The 17,668-nt window shown below is 43.0% G+C and overlaps 1 protein-coding gene across 1 annotated transcript in view; it reads left to right on the forward strand.

The window, feature by feature from the left end:
* The window catches only part of CDS2 (CDP-diacylglycerol synthase 2), a 260,698-nt gene that overhangs the window by 142,942 nt on the left and 100,088 nt on the right, over positions 1 to 17,668 (forward strand). The window contains exon 5 of the mRNA XM_069214178.1: positions 16,937 to 17,076. Coding sequence (XP_069070279.1) covers positions 16,937 to 17,076 — 140 coding nt within the window. The remainder of the gene's footprint in view (positions 1 to 16,936; positions 17,077 to 17,668) is intronic.

Genomic DNA, 17,668 nt, shown 5'->3' on the forward strand with positions numbered 1-17,668 from the left:
CAAATGCCCACATGACAATGTATCAACTCAATCAACCATGCATGTAACCATTTTTTGCAAATTTTGCCATGAAGGCAGGAAATAGTTATTTAAGATCCCTTTTTAAGTAAAGGTTTGTTTACATATAAAAAGGTATACTAATACCTGATGAAAATGAATGACGTAAAGAATAGTCATGCCATAGCGTCCTTTTTGGTCTATTTAAAATTTAAAAAAACAAGGGAACTATTAGGGATCATAGGACAGTAGGATGTAGTTATGAGCAACATGCACTAGCCATACTTATTCTGCATTGATTAAAATATTGCACTTTCAGATCAAACTAGTATTTCTAAATCAGTTAAGTTGTATCCTATTCCTAACTCGTTTTTAGGATGAACGGAAACTTTTTTTAAAGAGATAAGATGGGTTTTATGTGTATATGGTGTTTTATGGGAAATTTGGTATATCGGTATTGTATGTACTTTTATGGTCATAATGATATGTACTGATTAAAGTTATTTGAAACTGAATCTGAACTCTCCTGTAAGACCATAGTGTATGGTGTAGAAATTACACCCACTGTATGGAAGGTTAATTGTCACCTGTAGACTGCAGCACTTATTTTGCAGTCTGCTAGTGTGATGAGGAAAACGTGGCTTCAGGTACACCAGTGTGGCCTGACTACTGCAGTTTAAACCTGCAGCCTGACCTGTAAATAACCTTTTCGACAGGGGAAAAACTTCCCTTTTCAAATAAGTCACCACATGTAGGCCTTATTGCCCACAATGTAGGATCTTGGTATTTAAAAATTATAAATATAGACATTCAAGTTAGATTTTATCAAGTTAGATTAATATGTATGAAAAGCAATTAAAAGCAACTTTTAGAAAGTTAGCTTTTCTCCGGCTGAAGCTCTTTGGAGTTGGTTTGTATTAGCTTGACAACAGTTTCCCTGCCAGTGCTTGACCTTGATGAGATGTGACAACTGCTGCCAGAGCTGGACAGAGTCGTAGGCCTGGTGACGGAATGGGCTGGGTGTGGAGAGTGTTGTACATAGCAGCCCTAGAAGGGCAGACAGGGAGGTCCCAGGAAATTCATGAACTTGAAAGTAGCTGAGGTGAAGTCTGCCAATGCTTAGTTTAGTGTTTAGGAGACATGAGGAAGGTGAAGCCTTTATTCTTTATGGCTGTGGTGACCAATTGAGCACCAGTCCAGTGGGAGGGATAGGTTGTCCCAACGCGTGTAACTATATTTGAGGCCCCCCCACCCCTTCATAGCACATGGAGGGAGTCGCCATCCCAACCTACCAGCGGCCAGGTTTGCTGAGGAGGCCCCCTGGAGTCAGGCCCCCTCGACCGCAGGGCTGCAGATGATTGTTACACCACTGGCTTGTCCCAGAACCAATTTGGGGTAGCTCAGAAGGAGGGAGCTGCTCAGTTACCTATGTTCACCCGTTTACTGGCACTCAAGCTGCCTCAAAAACGCAAAAGATCGGTGCCAGATTGGGTTTACCTTAGGCTAATGCCCTTTGAGACAGTTGACAGATAAGGCAAATTAGATGTGCTGTAAAAGTGAATTGAGAGCTTTTACCCCATTGGTTAAGGAGTGTCTTGGAGTCAAACCCACCCACTGGCTCCTGAACTGTACTAGGTGCACCTCACCACCAGCCCCTCTCAACACTTTCTTGGCCTGCTTACTCCATCTCCATGGTGGGAGATCTAAATCAGACCCTAAGTCTGAACTAAGAATTCTCGACTGGGCGAAAGGGCTTAAAGTATCCAGATGACTAGAGGGATTCTCTGAGCGCCTTATTTGACTATTCCTGCGTAGAGCTTTTCCTGTCAAAATCAATAGCTTCAGTTGGACCTTGCTCAACTCAACACCTTTCTGACTTGTAAGGGACTTTGCTGGATTGCTGCAAACAGAAGGTAATATCTGTAACCGGAACAAACCTGTTTGGTGTATCTGACCCTCGCTCCATTACTGTCTGTTTGAAATTGCACCTTAGTCCTAGTCAGTCGTAGACAGTAATTATCGATTGACGATTTAATGTATGATGTTTTTTGCCTGAACTCTTTAAACATTCATATGTCCAGTTCTCTTTATTGGATTTTTGCCATTTTGTGGCATTTTGTTTATTATCTTTTCTTTTTTTTCTTAGAAATTGGAGTCTGATTTTTATTGTATTGCGTTTTTGACTTTTTACCTGTTTTGATACTTCTAAGTGCTTTATACATTTCCTTTAAGTTAAGCTTGTCTGCTCTTTGCCATTGCTACCAAGGGTTGAGCTCTTACTGAGATCTTTACCTGGACCTAACAGGTTAATGACTTTGGGCCCGAGTTTGGCAGAGTTTTTACTCCGTTAAACGTGATGGATATCCTGTCCGGCGTATTTAGATTTTGGTGGGCTATAATGGAATCGGAATAGAAAGCAACTCATGATTGATCTGCTTTCTCGAAATACTTTCTATACCAAATCTGGAATTGCCAGGGCACCAAAGTCCTTGGCTGCACCAGATGGGGGGCAGTTTAAACACTCAAATTGTATCTTCTTGTTAAAGGCATGATCTGATGAAATGTACCTGTACCAAGGACATTACCTCATTTTGACAGTTTGTTACAAGCATGTTGTGATAACACATTGTGGCCATCCTTCAGCCAGCAGATGACAGGCAACCATGGGCCAGATGAAGCAAGCAGTTTTGCCCATTCTGTGTCTATGGGAAAATGTGTTCGTACATATGGCCCCATGTTCCCTCTGGTACTGTGAGAAAGTAAATATTCTGTGGACCCCATAGTTCTTTGGTAGCAGAGAAAAACACAAGACATCTCTGTTTTATATTACAAACTCTTTCTTTGAGTATCCGCCTCTATCACCATCGCAATCTCTAAGGAAAGGTGGACATCACTCAATGGAGAGCATTGTTGCTATCCTGCCTCAGGAAGCAAACAACAAGCAAAAGCATCTTGTCTCTTTTTGGTCAGCACAATGTTCGTTTTTTTAACCAGAAGTGGTAATAACAAAAAAAAATCCAAAGAATAGGATCAACCACATACATGCAGTTTACAGGAGTATGTGCTTTTATTGCTCAAAATTCAGTGGTACAAAAATCCACATTTCACAAGGAACCGTGAAATATAGAAAATATTTTATTGTTCCCCTTCAAATACAGTTTTCATCACCATAATGACAGCTTCCAAACAACTCTTCAGAGCTCTCCTGTTGTCCTGACCATTATGATTATGCAACAACTGCTGGACCTGGCCCTCTGTGCAGGATCACCCCAAACTTTCTGCCTTCACCCCACCCATTTTTTCTGGAATTTGTTTTTGTTGGCCTTAAGACTCTGTACACTTTACCACCCCTAGCCATTGCTAAAGTGCTTGTACTCACTCCCATAAACATGGTAAAATTGGCTTATACTTCACATATTGTGCCTCCCACTTAAGTAGCCCCTTAAAACATGTACCAGGCCTGCTGTTGCAGCCTGAATGAATTGTTAAACTGCCAATTCGTCTTAGCAACATTACCCCGTGCCAAGCCTTAAACTTCTCTTTTAATGCATATTCACTCGTAAAGTAGGTCCTAGGTAGCCCATCGGGCAGAGTTCATTGTAATTAAAAGGTTCAACATGTACTTTTAAGTTTTACAGGCCTTGTAGTGAAAACCTCCTGAATTTGTATTCACTAGTATGAAACTTAGCTGTCCCATTGGATAACAATTTGTTGCCTTATTACATTTAATAAGTGCTAGCTTTTGATTGGGAGCAGATAAGCGTTTCATGTTAGACATCTATGAAATTGTAAATACAATTCCTCTTTAATGATCAAGTCGGATTTAATTTTTAAAAATGTCACTTTTAGAAAGTTGTCTTTTTTCCTGCCTTTTGCTATTTGGAGCCTGCAGCATGTCATAGATCACATGACTAGGTGTAGTTGGCAGTTATACTTAGTGAATTCTTCCCAGACAGTCTCACAGGAGAGGGATTGGAGCTGGGCACAGCCCCACTTGCAACTGAATAGACTATTATCTGCCTTCACACAAAAGGCTTGTCACCATTGCATTGCATTGCATTGCTCCTGCCTGAAGCAGGGGCAGAGGAGTCAGGAATTTCCCAAGCACTTCAAAGAGAAAACTCTAGAAACCTCTTACTTCAGAGAAGGCACCAAGTATACAAATAGGGATCTCAAAACCCACTCTTCAGTTCACTTTCTGGCCCTGCAGAAGGACTGAGGACTGCATGCTGCTGTGGCCTGCTGTGTACTCCACAAGACTGTTTTACTCCATCTGGAAGGACTATTTTGGTGCCTGGAACCTGCCTTGAACCACCCTTAGATGTCTGCCCTTCTCATTGAGCCATGCTTTATCACTGGAACCTGGGATTGCCAGAGGGACGTCAAGGGATAGTTTGCTGGCTTCCAGCTCTGAGCCACAGGAAAATAACAGACTTCCCCCATCTTGAATCCGCATCTGGATCCAGCCTGAATAAGTTCTGTCCCCAACCCCCAAAGTGAATCCCATTCAGTCCTGGACCCTTGATGGTGGTGCCAACGGTGTCCATATAGCCAAAATCCTGTACTTGGGGCTTAGAAAAGTTTGGCTAGTAACTGGTTTGCGACCTGAGAGAAACCCAGGGAGCAACCTGCATGTTTGTTCGCCCAAGGTGCATCACCAGTCGGTCTAACTTTGCAGCACCTCCTATTACGTTCTTCTCTGCAGCAGCAAACCCTGTTCAGCGGTCCTTCACCAAAGAGGTATCAGGACTCCTGAAACTCTCCTCGGCTACAGCCTGCTACCTCCTCCCGCTGGAGACATTCAGCTTGTAAAAAAAAAAGTGTCTATGCGCCTGATTTAGAGTTTGGCTGATGGGTTACTCTGTCACAAACATGACGTATACCATGTCCGCAGTGTTAATATTTCCATAGCATATTATGGAATTGTAATACGGCGGATGAAATATCCATCACGTTTGTGACAGAGTAACCACATCCACCAAACTCTAAATCAGGCCCTAAGTCCGAATGTAGAAATCTTTATAGCAACTTCGTCCAGCGGCTACCCAGCATCAGACACTCCCTCCTCGGACACTGCCTGCAGCCCTACTCTGCTGAAGTTTACCTTCTCAGAGCATTTTTTCTTGAAAAATATTTTAAGACAGACGGAAAGTGCTGACCTGGACCAATCCCATTCTTTTATGTAGCCAGATTCATCGTAGTCGGTCATATTTTTCGACTTTACTCAGTCTCGTGGGACAAGATGTCCGTGATTGGCAATTGGATGTTTTAGTTGCTAGTTTTTACTAAACAGTTCATAACTCTAGATCTACAAATTTCATTTTTGTTTTGGTGTCACATAATTTATTGAAAGTTACTCTGTTTTACTAAATGGTGTGTGATTTTTCTTGTGTTGTGTTTTCACTTTACTGCTGTTTGGTTTCTGCATAATTTCTTTACACATTGCGTCTAAGTTAAGTCTAACTGCTTCAGGTACCAGGCTACCCAGGGTAATAATCAGGTTAATTTAGTGACTTTTGTGGTTCACGCTGACTGGAATTGTGGCTTCTGCTCTACGAGAGCTAACACCTCAATCAACTAACATCCCAGTTTCTCACAACAAGTTTATCATAATTATGCTGCTAGGTTATTTATCTAAAGTTCACATTATGTAGCGGATTCTGTGTCAGCTATAGCATTATGCAGTATGAGGGTCCTCTCCTGCAGAATGGAATGAAGGGCCCCTGTGTCTACTATATCTCAATTACTAATTGACCTATTGACCTAGGGCTTAATGGGGGCCCTCTGAAGGATTGCCCCCCCCCCCGCCCCCCCCCATGCCACAGGGACCTGTCCTACGCACCTGTCTCAGTATAATTTTCATTTATTTTAGCTCCAACAAAATTATTTGAAGATTATGTAGCAAACTACGTGGTAAATGCTGTAAATCCATAACTATTCAGTAAATACTGAAGCCGCATTAACATTTCTTTCAGTAAGCATTAATCAGTTTTCCTCATTCTTGTTCTATCCACAGTTTATTCACGAAAGTAAACAAAATGTATACACTCTATTGCTAGTCAGTGGCCGTTTTCAGCTGTACTTTAAAGAAAACTGCTTTTGAAAGCTAATTCCCTCAAAACAAATATAATTTAAACAATACATAACATCTTGGGCTTCTGGTGACATCCACAAACCACTTTGCGTTTTGGCCTTCTGGTTCGTGGAGCCATCAGAAGCCCTTGCTGACAATATTGGTCAGTATCACATTGTTAGACATTGTGTATTCTGTCTGTCCATCTTTCTTTCCCTTTCTAAGTGTTCATCTCTTTCTATATGTCTGTCTCTTTCTATGTATCTATCTCTATAAAATATATTTTCAGGCACACACCACTATTTTGCACTGGCATATGTGGATTTACTTTGGGAATTGTGAGGTGCTAAGAAGCCCTGTGACATGCAACACCTTTTTTAATTATATTTTTTATTGTAAGAGTTCATACATTATAGAAACGGCGTATTCAAGGAACCAAGATCATGTTATAAAACAATATTTAACCACCATGGAATACATACATAGACCTGAAAAAATAAAAATATATTGCACTCTGCTCACAGTCTCAGATTTCTGCCTAGATATTATACAATTCAGCCTCTTCAAATATGTGGTAATCTACCAGTATTGCATCCTGACCCCGATACCTCCCATAATCTCTTAGCGCATATCAACATTTTAGACGACCATTGTTGGTATGTTGGGATCATCTCTGATTGCTGATTTTGCAGAATTATTGATCTAGCTACTAATATTAACATAAACAATCTATTTTTAATCAAATGTGCAATATTAACATTGGGAAAATATCTCAGAACTGATATGTAAACATCTATTGACTGATCAAGCCCTAAGGTGTGTTGACAGTGCATCTGGATCCCTGCCCAGAAAGATGTTATTTAAGGACAGCCCCAGATAATATGGGTCCAGTTACCTCCCCCCTCAGATGTACACCTAAAACATATTTCAGGTACCTGGGAATTAATTATATGCAAAAAAAGCCAGGGTTCTATAAAGTAGCCACTTAGAATAGAATTGCATTCTGGAAAAATGTGCTCCTTTCATTAAAGAGCAACTAAACACATTTATCCTATTCCAGGACTCTTCCGTAATTTGAAAACCTTTCTTGGACTGCCACTTGTCCTGAGCCTTCGGTTATATCACATTTACCTTCTGCTGTCTAACAACACCAACCCAACAGCTAGTAGATATTCGAGTTGTGGTTTCTAGCCAGTCTTCAACCAGATCTAGGCAGGCCCAGGTTCTACTGGCACCTAAATTACTGAAAAACTGTCAATAAAGGACCAGTGCATCATTGTTTTACAGCGCCTAATAGAAGGTTCTATTTCGGTCACACCTCCAGAATGGCAGTTTAAAAAATCTGAAACCTTGCTATAACCATCAGTCTTTCACCTAGAAACGATGCTCTTATCTAATAGGGGTCGACTCCCAACATGGATATCTGCCAGGAGGGTCACTCCATTGACAGCCGGATATTATAGTGCTTACATGCTTAAGAGACCACCCTATAATCTTATATCTAACATTTTTAGGGGATATTGTGAGACACAAAAAATCGACAATCTCATAGTCATGTAAATCAAATTGATCAAAAAAATTATCTGTCCCAATCATTCCAGGGTTTAAAAAAAAAAATTACTTATGTGAACTGTGTGGAAAATTAGCAACATAGTATACTCTTAAATGGAGTAAAATGAGGCCTGCTTCTTTCAGTGGCCTATATAATAAATCTAACACCAATCTAGGTGTCTTATTTGCCCAAATAAAATTAGAGAACATTCCCGCCAGTTCCTTAGAAAACTTCAACTGAAGAGTGCACGGAATAACTGCGAACAAAAAATAAACAGGGGTAAAATTGACAGACGAATCAGAGCAATGTGCCATTATTGAAAGAGGTACATCCATCCATTTAGCAAAAAGTGCCTTACTCTTACGGACCAGAAGGGAATAATTAAATACAGAAAGCTTATTGACATTTTCTGTAATGTATACCCCTAAATATCTTTTAGGCCTTGTGTTAACTAAGGGGTGAAGTTCCGCAGATAAAGTGTCGGGTGCGCAGTCACATAATAAAATCTCTTTTTTCAACTTGTTGATCTTGTACCCGCCCAGTACTTGAAACTCTTGAAATACTTTAAAAGCCCTCTTTAGATTTGCTGTATCTGACTTTAGAAATAAAGCTATATCATCGATATGTAATTTAATGCTGTCATGCCGCATATTGGTGCCTCAATGCTTGTATCAGTCTGCGCTACTATTGCTAAGCAGCGGTGTAGAATTTTATAAAATATCTACTTGTTCATTGGGCAGGTTACTTCATAAATCTACTTGTCCTGTAAAACAATCCACTTGTCCCTTTGGTGCCATGTAGTGTGGCAACCAATTAGGGCACAATCTCATTATATTAGAGGTCTAATAACAGCCTCTCTGATTATGCCAGGGCCCATACCATTGTAGGGTTTAAACACTAGCAGTTCCCTCATTTTTACACCTTTCAGCACATCTATATACGTGGGCAGGACACAGGGGTAAGCAATAGTCTTAGGGTTGGAATGCCATTTTGAGTTTGTGCAAACTTACTAACTTGCATATTTTAGGGGTTTTCACCAGCTCTTCTCTTTTCCCAAACAGAAAAATGTATCACATTTATCGTACAGAGTATAGGTGGATAAAAGGTAAGATCTTTGCTTAACTGAACCCCAGTTGTTGCAAGGAAGTTCTTGTGACGGGCAATTTCAAACTGATGATTGTGCCAATAATCAGTTACATTTTTCTATTTTTGTTCTTCAAAAGAAATTATAATGGAACAATTAAAGCAAAATAAGAAAAATGCAAATGTAATAACAAATGTGTTGATCAAGTTATAGTACTGAGGCCTTCTATTTAGTGTGTGCCTGTATAATGAGTAGTATTATCTGTTAAGATATTACTCTGTTGTGGTTAACAGTACCTGGGTCAAAGTATACCATAAGGAGAGCGACTCTACTCAAACTCTGTGTGGGATATATCTTTACATTATATGTTGTAGTGTTGTACAGCAATGTTGGATCAGAGGCGTCTGAGGTAGAAGCAGTGGAAAATTAAGAGAGAATGGTGTCCCTGTAAGAGGCTTTTGGGTATTTTTGGTGTGCTAGGGTGTCTTCCCCGTGTAGCGCTATGCTTTCTGCCTGAGCCCACGTGAATAAAGATGTATACCATGCCTTCAGTGGTGGAGTTTCAGGTGATTTCCAATGTCTGGTAATGAGATCTTTGGCTGTTTTGAAGCCCAAGTCTAAAAAATAAGTGGTGGCCTTATTCTTCTTCAACCTAAGTTATGGTCCCAAAAGGTAAACCTCCCAAGTATGCAGGCTGACGGTCGTGCATTCAGATAGACGGGACCTAACTCCGTGCCAGTATGCCTGTAAACATGGACAGCTCCACAACATGTGAAGTATGTCTGCATCTGCACAGCGAGGGCAGGCAGCATCTGTCGGGTGGAAGTATCGGTCGACTTTAGCCATGGTAAGGTATTCCCTGTGTATGATATACAGGGAGTGCAGAATTATTAGGCAAGTTGTATTTTTGAGGATTAATTTTATTATTGAACAACAACCATGTTCTCAATGAACCCAAAAAACTCATTAATATCAAAGCTGAATATTTTTGGAAGTAGTTTTTAGTTTGTTTTTAGTTTTAGCTATGTTAGGGGGATATCTGTGTGTGCAGGTGACTATCACTGTGCATAATTATTAGGCAACTTAACAAAAAAAAATATCTACCCATTTCAATTATTTATTATTACCAGTGAAACCAATATAACATCTCAACATTCACAAATATACATTTCTGACATTCAAAAACAAAACAAAAACAAATCAGTGACCAATATAGCCACCTTTCTTTGCAAGGACACTCAAAAGCCTGCCATCCATGGATTCTGTCAGTGTTTTGATCTGTTCACCATCAACATTGCGTGCAGCAGCAACCACAGCCTCCCAGACACTGTTCAGAGAGGTGTACTGTTTTCCCTCCTTGTAAATCTCACATTTGATGATGGACCACAGGTTCGCAATGGGGTTCAGATCAGGTGAACAAGGAGGCCATGTCATTAGATTTCCTTCTTTTATACCCTTTCTTGCCAGCCACGCTGTGGAGTACTTGGACGCGTGTGATGGAGCATTGTCCTGCATGAAAATCATGTTTTTCTTGAAGGATGCAGACTTCTTCCTGTACCACTGCTTGAAGAAGGTGTCTTCCAGGAACTGGCAGTAGGACTGGGAGTTGAGATTGACTCCATCCTCAACCCGAAAAGGCCCCACAAGCTCATCTTTGATGATACCAGCCCAAACCAGTACTCCACCTCCACCTTGCTGGCGTCTGAGTCGGACTGGAGCTCTCTGCCCTTTACCAATCCAGCCACGGGCCCATCCATCTGGCCCATCAAGACTCACTCTCATTTCATCAGTCCATAAAACCTTAGAAAAATCAGTCTTGAGATATTTCTTGGCCCAGTCTTGACGTTTCAGCTTGTGTGTCTTGTTCAGTGGTGGTCGTCTTTCAGCCTTTCTTACCTTGGCCATGTCTCTGAGTATTGCACACCTTGTGCTTTTGGGCACTCCAGTGATGTTGCAGCTCTGAAATATGGCCAAACTGGTGGCAAGTGGCATCGTGGCAGCTGCACGCTTGACTTTTCTCAGTTCATGGGCAGTTATTTTGCGCCTTGGTTTTTCCACACGCTTCTTGCGACCCTGTTGACTATTCTGAATGAAACGCTTGATTGTTCGATGATCACGCTTCAGAAGCTTTGCAATTTTAAGAGTGCTGCATCCCTCTGCAAGATATCTCACTATTTTTTACTTTTCTGAGCCTGTCAAGTCCTTCCTTTGACCCATTTTGCCAAAGGAAAGGAAGTTGCCTAATAATTATGCACACCTGATATAGGGTGTTGATGTCATTAGACCACACCCCTTCTCATTACAGAGATGCACATCACCTAATATGCTTAATTGGTAGTAGGCTTTCGAGCCTATACAGCTTGGAGTAAGACAACATGCATAAAGAGGATGATGTGGTCAAAATACTCATTTGCCTAATAATTCTGCACTCCCTGTAGAACTGTATCAGTTTAAAGTGGACATTGCGAGGGACATGTGATGAGTCCTCTAACAACAAAGCCCATTCCTTATCTGAACAAGGCTGGCTAAGTCAATCTCATCTGTGGCAGAGAGCCGTTGGGGCAGTGTGGGTGCATAGTGAATCTGCAAACCAGCGTGTGAGGTGTTGGCCCACACCTATCACATGTAGGTACTGCATTGTTTTGTGTGTTGGGAATTCATATGTTATGTCACCCCGATGCTTTCCTAACAAGGTCAGTACAGAGTTGTGTAGTAAGAATTACCCAGGGAGTAATCCGTCTTCTGCCATTAGTGATGCGTAGGGGATAAGAACAGCTTCCTGGCACAGGTCACCCAGTGTGTGAATCCCAACAGAATGCCACGTGGTCAGTTCTGCTAATGATGTGAAAGTGTCATCCCCAAGGGTGCCGTGTATAGCTAGCGCTGGTGTATAAGTGGCTAGGGATCACGTAAGGTAGAGGCACCTGTGGTAGCAGCGATAGGTAGTGCTTAACAAAAGAGTATCGGGGGCCCTCGTTTTATAGTACGGGTGAATAAGCGGAGGAGAGCAGACAGTCTCCAGGCTGGTAACGACATAGCTGTGTCGAACAGCTGTAAATTGGCCAACCACCTGGCCGCCCATTGGATCTGGGAACTGAAATAGTAATGTTTCAGGTGCGGAACTGCAAGACGTCCATGGCTGAATGGCAAGTATAATTTCTTCAAGGCTACCCTGCAACGAGAAGTATGGCAAGTGTATTCCCTTATATGTTGCACAAAGGAGCAAAAAAAAAAATCCCGGGATATAGATGGGCAAGTTAGCAAAAGAAGCCGGGTTATACCATCTTCGGGAAAGCAGCGCGTCCCACTAAGGTTATTGGTAACGTACGCCAAAAAGTCATTTGAGACCACAAGGATGTGGCTACCCATGTGATGCTACCATTGAATAGATCAGTCAGAGAGTGGAATATGTGTACCCCTAGATATCTAAATATTGAAGGTTGCCAGGGGATTCTAGCGTTCCCAAGGGTGAGGTGTGGGTTACTCGATCCTGGTGCAAAGGGGAATAGACAGAATTTTGTCCAGTTAACTTGCAGACCCCAAAGGGATGCAAAGTGTTCCAGGGTTGGCGCTTTGGCAGCATGGATGCCATGTATGTCTTTAAAGTAGAGTAATATGTCATCAGTGTTTAGGGGTTGGTGTGGTTCTCATCCCCTCGGGGTATGCCCCATGAGCCACTTTGCATCTGAAGCACTACCACAAGCGTTCAAAGGCCATAGAGAAAAGAATAGTCAACAGTGGGCAGCCTTGTCTGGTGCCTCAGTGTATTGAAATGGAGTCTGATACGAGGGAGCCTGTTTTGACCCGCACCACTGGTTGGGTGTATTTCAGTTGCATTAGGCGGTGAAAGTGGTTTCTGATGCCATAGCGCTGTAGCATGTGAAATAAATAGGGCCATTCCAGTTGTTGAAGGCCTTTTCAAGGTCTAGAACCAGGCAACTGGTGTTACGCCACTGTTGTCGAGAATAGGTCATGACGCAAAAGATTTGCAATAGTATTGTGGGCAAGGACAAATCTGTTCTGGTCTGGGTGTATTAGAGATGGAACAAGAGGGACAGGCGGTCTGCTCGGATTTGGGCCAATACCTTATGATCTGTGTTGATTAGGGAAAGTGGACGACAGGATCCCATTAACATGAGGTCTTTATCAGGCTTAGGGTGGAAATGAGGAGCGCATCACGTTGGGTGGCTGGGAGGCAGTTGGCTGATAATGCCTCAGTGTATAGTGACAGCAAACAGGGAGCCAGGAGGGAGATGTGAGTTTTGTTAATCTCAGCAGGGAGTCCATCTGTACCCAGGGATCTGCTGGAAGCAAGCAGTCATAACGCTTCCTGAATTTCATATTGCGTGATGGGATCGCCAAGGTCGGCACATTGTTATTGCATGCTATGGGGCAAAGCTATCCTAGAGAAGAAGTGGTTAAAGTTGTGGAACCACAGTCGCGACCGATAGATAAGTATTTGTATTGGATAGTCAGTTCATTGTGTCTTTCAAGCTGGGTATAAATTAACATATCTTGGACAGATTGCAGCGCTGCTATTGAGTATTGGGGTGTATTTTGTTGGGTAAGCCACACTAATAGTTGGTCAGATTTGTCTGCAGCTGTGTGCGTACGGGCTGAGTGAGCAGCGTTGTTCAGGCAGCGCAATCTTTCCAGCAGGGAGGGAGCAGGAAGGCCTCCACCAGTCAGATATGTCTCCTGGTTGTTGTATGGGCTGGTGTTCGAGAGTCATGAGAGTGCATTCAATTTTTCAAATGTTCCTGTGGAGCATTTGGCGTATGGATGATTGTGTCCCCAAACAGTGCCCCTCGTTGTAACTTTAAATGCGCCCCATTCTATGGATGTAGTGTATGCTGTGTTGGAATTGAAATAGTCAGCAGTTGCCGTGCCAAAGGAGGGCTCAGTAAGACAGGTCTCCCAGAAGTTATGGTTGTAGGTGCACGCAGGGGATTGGAGGTGTGGGGGGGAGTTGGGGAGGACGCAGCCCAGGCGAATTGCAATATATGAGGATTATGGTCCTAATGGGTGCGGCCTAATTACACTGTATCAGAGATGGTTATGAGTAAGGAGAAGGAGCCAACAATTCTGTCTGTGCAAATGTACCTGGTGTGGTGATGATGAGTAGGAAAATACCCTTGTGTCTGGGTTGCAGAATCACCAGATGTCAGCCAGCTGCCAGTGGTGGAGATAGGTGTGTACTACCTCCGCATTGAAGTTGGCAAGTCTCTGTGGCAAGGGAAGAAAGGAGCAGTCGAGAGTGGTGTCTCGGACAGTGGTTCCCAACCTTTTGACTTCTGTGGACCCCCGCTTTATCATCACTGGAACGCAGGGACCTCCACTGGATCATTATTAAAATCCATGAAGCCCCCCACTGAGTTATTACTGGAAGCCGGGGACCCCGACCTACACATTGTAAATGAAATACAAAACAATACACAAAAATACAGAAACAAGCATTTATCAAACACATACACAAAAGATAACACATTTTATTTAGTTTTCAAACAAATATAAATTGAAAAAATAAATTAAAAATGTAATTTTAAAAGAAAGGTTGGAGCTTTTTCTAAATTCAGTCCAAGGCACACATCAACAATACTAAATTCTGATTGATGCACCATAACAGTAAGCCTCTTGCATAGGAGGAGAAATTAGTGGCAAACACCTGGCTGTGCCAGTGTTGCTGTAAACTGGTAGCCTCAGCTTGCGACAAGTGCGTTTCCTGTAATAGGGCAATATGAGCAGAGTGTTGTTTGAGGTAAGAACATACCTAGTAGCGGCGCAAGGTGGGGTGTATGCCCCTCAGGTTCCATGTGATGATGCTAAGTGGTGTGGTACACAGTAGCCCAACGAGGGGATAGGGTGCAATGGGCAGTCCAGGTAATGGTAGATAGGTCAGATCGTGCCAAGAGGGAAGGGGTTGAGAAAGTGGCATACACTTAAAATGAAGACGAATATAACACGTCCAAAACAGTGAACCATGAACACCAAAAGAGTGGAGGTACAACGGATATCCGCCCAAGCAACATATTTGGCAAAGGTTATATAGCTTAGCGAAGGGAGAAGCTAGAGGGTAAGCACAGCAGCCAAAAAGGTGTATCCCGTAAACAGAAGGAGGATCCGGTGTGAGCCAGCACAGTGAACTCTGTCAGTTAGGCGGCATTCACAGAGCATATATAGTATAGGAGCATGGTAGGTGCATTGTGTGATACACCTGCAGAGGAAAATGGGTTGGTAAAGCAAACATAGTTGGGCCTCTCCATGGAACAAGCCCATGCATTAAGTTTTTGGTTGTAGTTTGGTAAGGAGATGTTCAACGTCCTTGATTTTGTCCACCAGTTTATGATGGTCATCAGCGCGAGGTCAGTTGTCACATGATCTATTTTGCCTTCCAGGGATGTACGTGTGCTTGCTAGAGAGGCCCGAGTTTTTTCACCTCTGCTAGCATAGAGTCCAGTTTATCACCAATGGAGACTCCTGCTGCTGGTTGGATGCAACAGAGGGGCTGCTGACACGCCACTTGTGCTAGTGTGCAGCCAGCCCATCGCGACACCTGTGGCATCAAGGCAGGTTTAGTGAGCCCCACTTGTCCAAGAGCAGGGAAGCTGACACAGAAATTGTGGACTGAAGCTGGTCCAACGGTAATTAGGTGGGTCAGATGCTGTGTTCCCTGGGTGATCCGCAGGTCGAGTGCCTCTGTTTAGAAGCTGGCGCATACAGTATTGGTAAATAGCAGTGGACTGGCGTGAATCAGGATTTGTCTACAGGTGCAGCGGTAGGGAGGCAGTAGGCTTTGCCTTATCGCAGCCTTTAGTCAGCAAGGGGTCCCAGATGGGAACGCGGCCTGGAGTATGGGGTAGTTAGATTGCAGCAGTCACAGTAGATGGCATAGTGTGCTGCAGGTTATTATGTTGATATAGAGCCCAGCGAACAGGGGCCAAGCATGTGGGCAAGCAGCACATTGAAGGAGGTGCCTCACGCACCATTAATAGTAGGTAACACACTCTTTGCATTAGTTTGCCCTCCACATGGGCTGTAACCACTTATAAGGCACTGTGGGAACAGGAGAGTGTAGGTGGGGAGAGCCTCAGAAGAAAGGACTCTCCCTTTGATTTCAGCCATGCAAGTGGGCCCGGGGGTCCTGAAAGTAGGAGAACTCAATGCCCCTCACCAGTCTGGGCCATAAGCATGTTGTGTAGGCGAGTAGAAAGTCTTCAGGGGTCTGCATATATCTGCGCTGAGGCCTTGCGGTTGATGAGGGCAACAGTGCAGGGCCATGGTAGTGTCCAGGCCTCACGCATCACATTTAGCAGGTGTGGGACAATAAGGACCACAATACTTCTGGCCAAAGGTCCTCAAGGCTCAGTACAGTGCACCCTACACACAGGGCACGCTCCCAGCTAGTAGGCCACGCCAGGTCGGTTTGTCCACCTTTGCTGCTATTTGGCAGCAGACGGCACAAGAGAGGAAAAAAAGCAAATGCTTCACAAACTGGTGGTCCTAGTGGCTCAGAGTGCCGCTCAGATGGCAGGCTCACAGTAGGATAGTTAGTAGATTGGGGGGGGGATCTTGGCCGCGCAAGCCACCTGGTCACCCCATTTTTGTGGGAGAGTTGAGGATACGTCTTGCTTTCAAATTCTGTATGGTTTGTAATCTTCTAGTGAAATGCTTGGTGGTCCCGTAGTCTAACTTGCTGGTGACTTAAGCATGAGTAACAGTTTTTCTAGAGTTGATTGGGAGCCATTTGAAGATAATCCTCCGCTTCTTTAAGATGTGGAATCACAATGCAATGACGACGTTGACTTGTGTCGTCATGTATAGTTGTTAGCCAAACACCGTTGCAGGATGGGGCCTGCATCAGTGTTTGGCCTGCTCGTGCTTAAATGAGATTTCTGTATATGAAGTTGTCTGGAAAGCTGGTACTTCATGTCCCCTACTAATACTGCCTGTTCAGGAATCTAATTTCTAGTTTTTATTGCATCACTTCTTCCTTGTAAGGTTTAGAAAAGAATACAAGACTGGCAGCAGGGTTAAGACTTGGCTGATGTTTCGCCCCAGACATGTCTTCAGTGCCACTGAAATTCTGCATCATTAGAACGCAGCATAGAAAGACCAGCAAAATGGCGCTTGCCTTCTAATACAGACTTTAAAGGGTTATTGGCCACTGCAGCGGTTAATGGATGGTCCTGTTTCCCCCGGAGCTTAACTTCTTCCTCTCTCTCTGTCCCAGGTACTTCCTACTGTGCGTCAATTACTTCTTCTATGGGGAGACTGTTACAGACTACTTCTTCACCCTAGTGCAGCGAGAAGAGCCTCTGAGGATCTTAAGCAAGTACCATCGCTTCATATCCTTTGCTCTGTACCTTATAGGTAAGTCCTTTTCTAGCTCTGCCTACCCTTTTAGAGCTACATATATCTTATTATGGAATTATACTCATGCTCTCTTTTTCATGGTTTATACTAGTAAGTTCTACATTGTTTTAATTATTTTTAGGAAATCCTTCAGTCAATTTTGTAATTATTTTTTCAGTAGAACATTTGTTCTACTGTTGCTTTCTTGGTAACTTCAGTACAGAAAAAACGCAGGCTGCCACCACATATTTCTCTCGCTGTCTCTCTCTCTCTCTCTCCCTCCTCTCTTGCTCTCTCTCCTCTGTTGCTCTCTCTCATGCCAGAATTTATTTGTCTCTCTCCTGGTTACTGTGTTCTTTCCTTCATTACCACTGTACTTTAAACTAAAATATAATGTTTTCTTTTTCTCCGGTCCTTATGTTTATTTTTAGTATCAGAGTTATGGTTGCATGAAAATCATTTATTCTTTTCACGCCAATAAAAAGACTCCAGGTACCTCTGGCCTTGTTCTGTTTGTGCTCTGTTTTCTGGCAGTGTTTGAAGTGCCTGGACAGAGCGTGCAAATAGATTTCCATGCTGTGTATGAGAATAAATGCGGAATGCATATTGA

Source organism: Pleurodeles waltl, chromosome 11 (genome assembly GCF_031143425.1).
Source record: "Pleurodeles waltl isolate 20211129_DDA chromosome 11, aPleWal1.hap1.20221129, whole genome shotgun sequence".
Taxonomy (NCBI): domain Eukaryota; kingdom Metazoa; phylum Chordata; class Amphibia; order Caudata; family Salamandridae; genus Pleurodeles; species Pleurodeles waltl.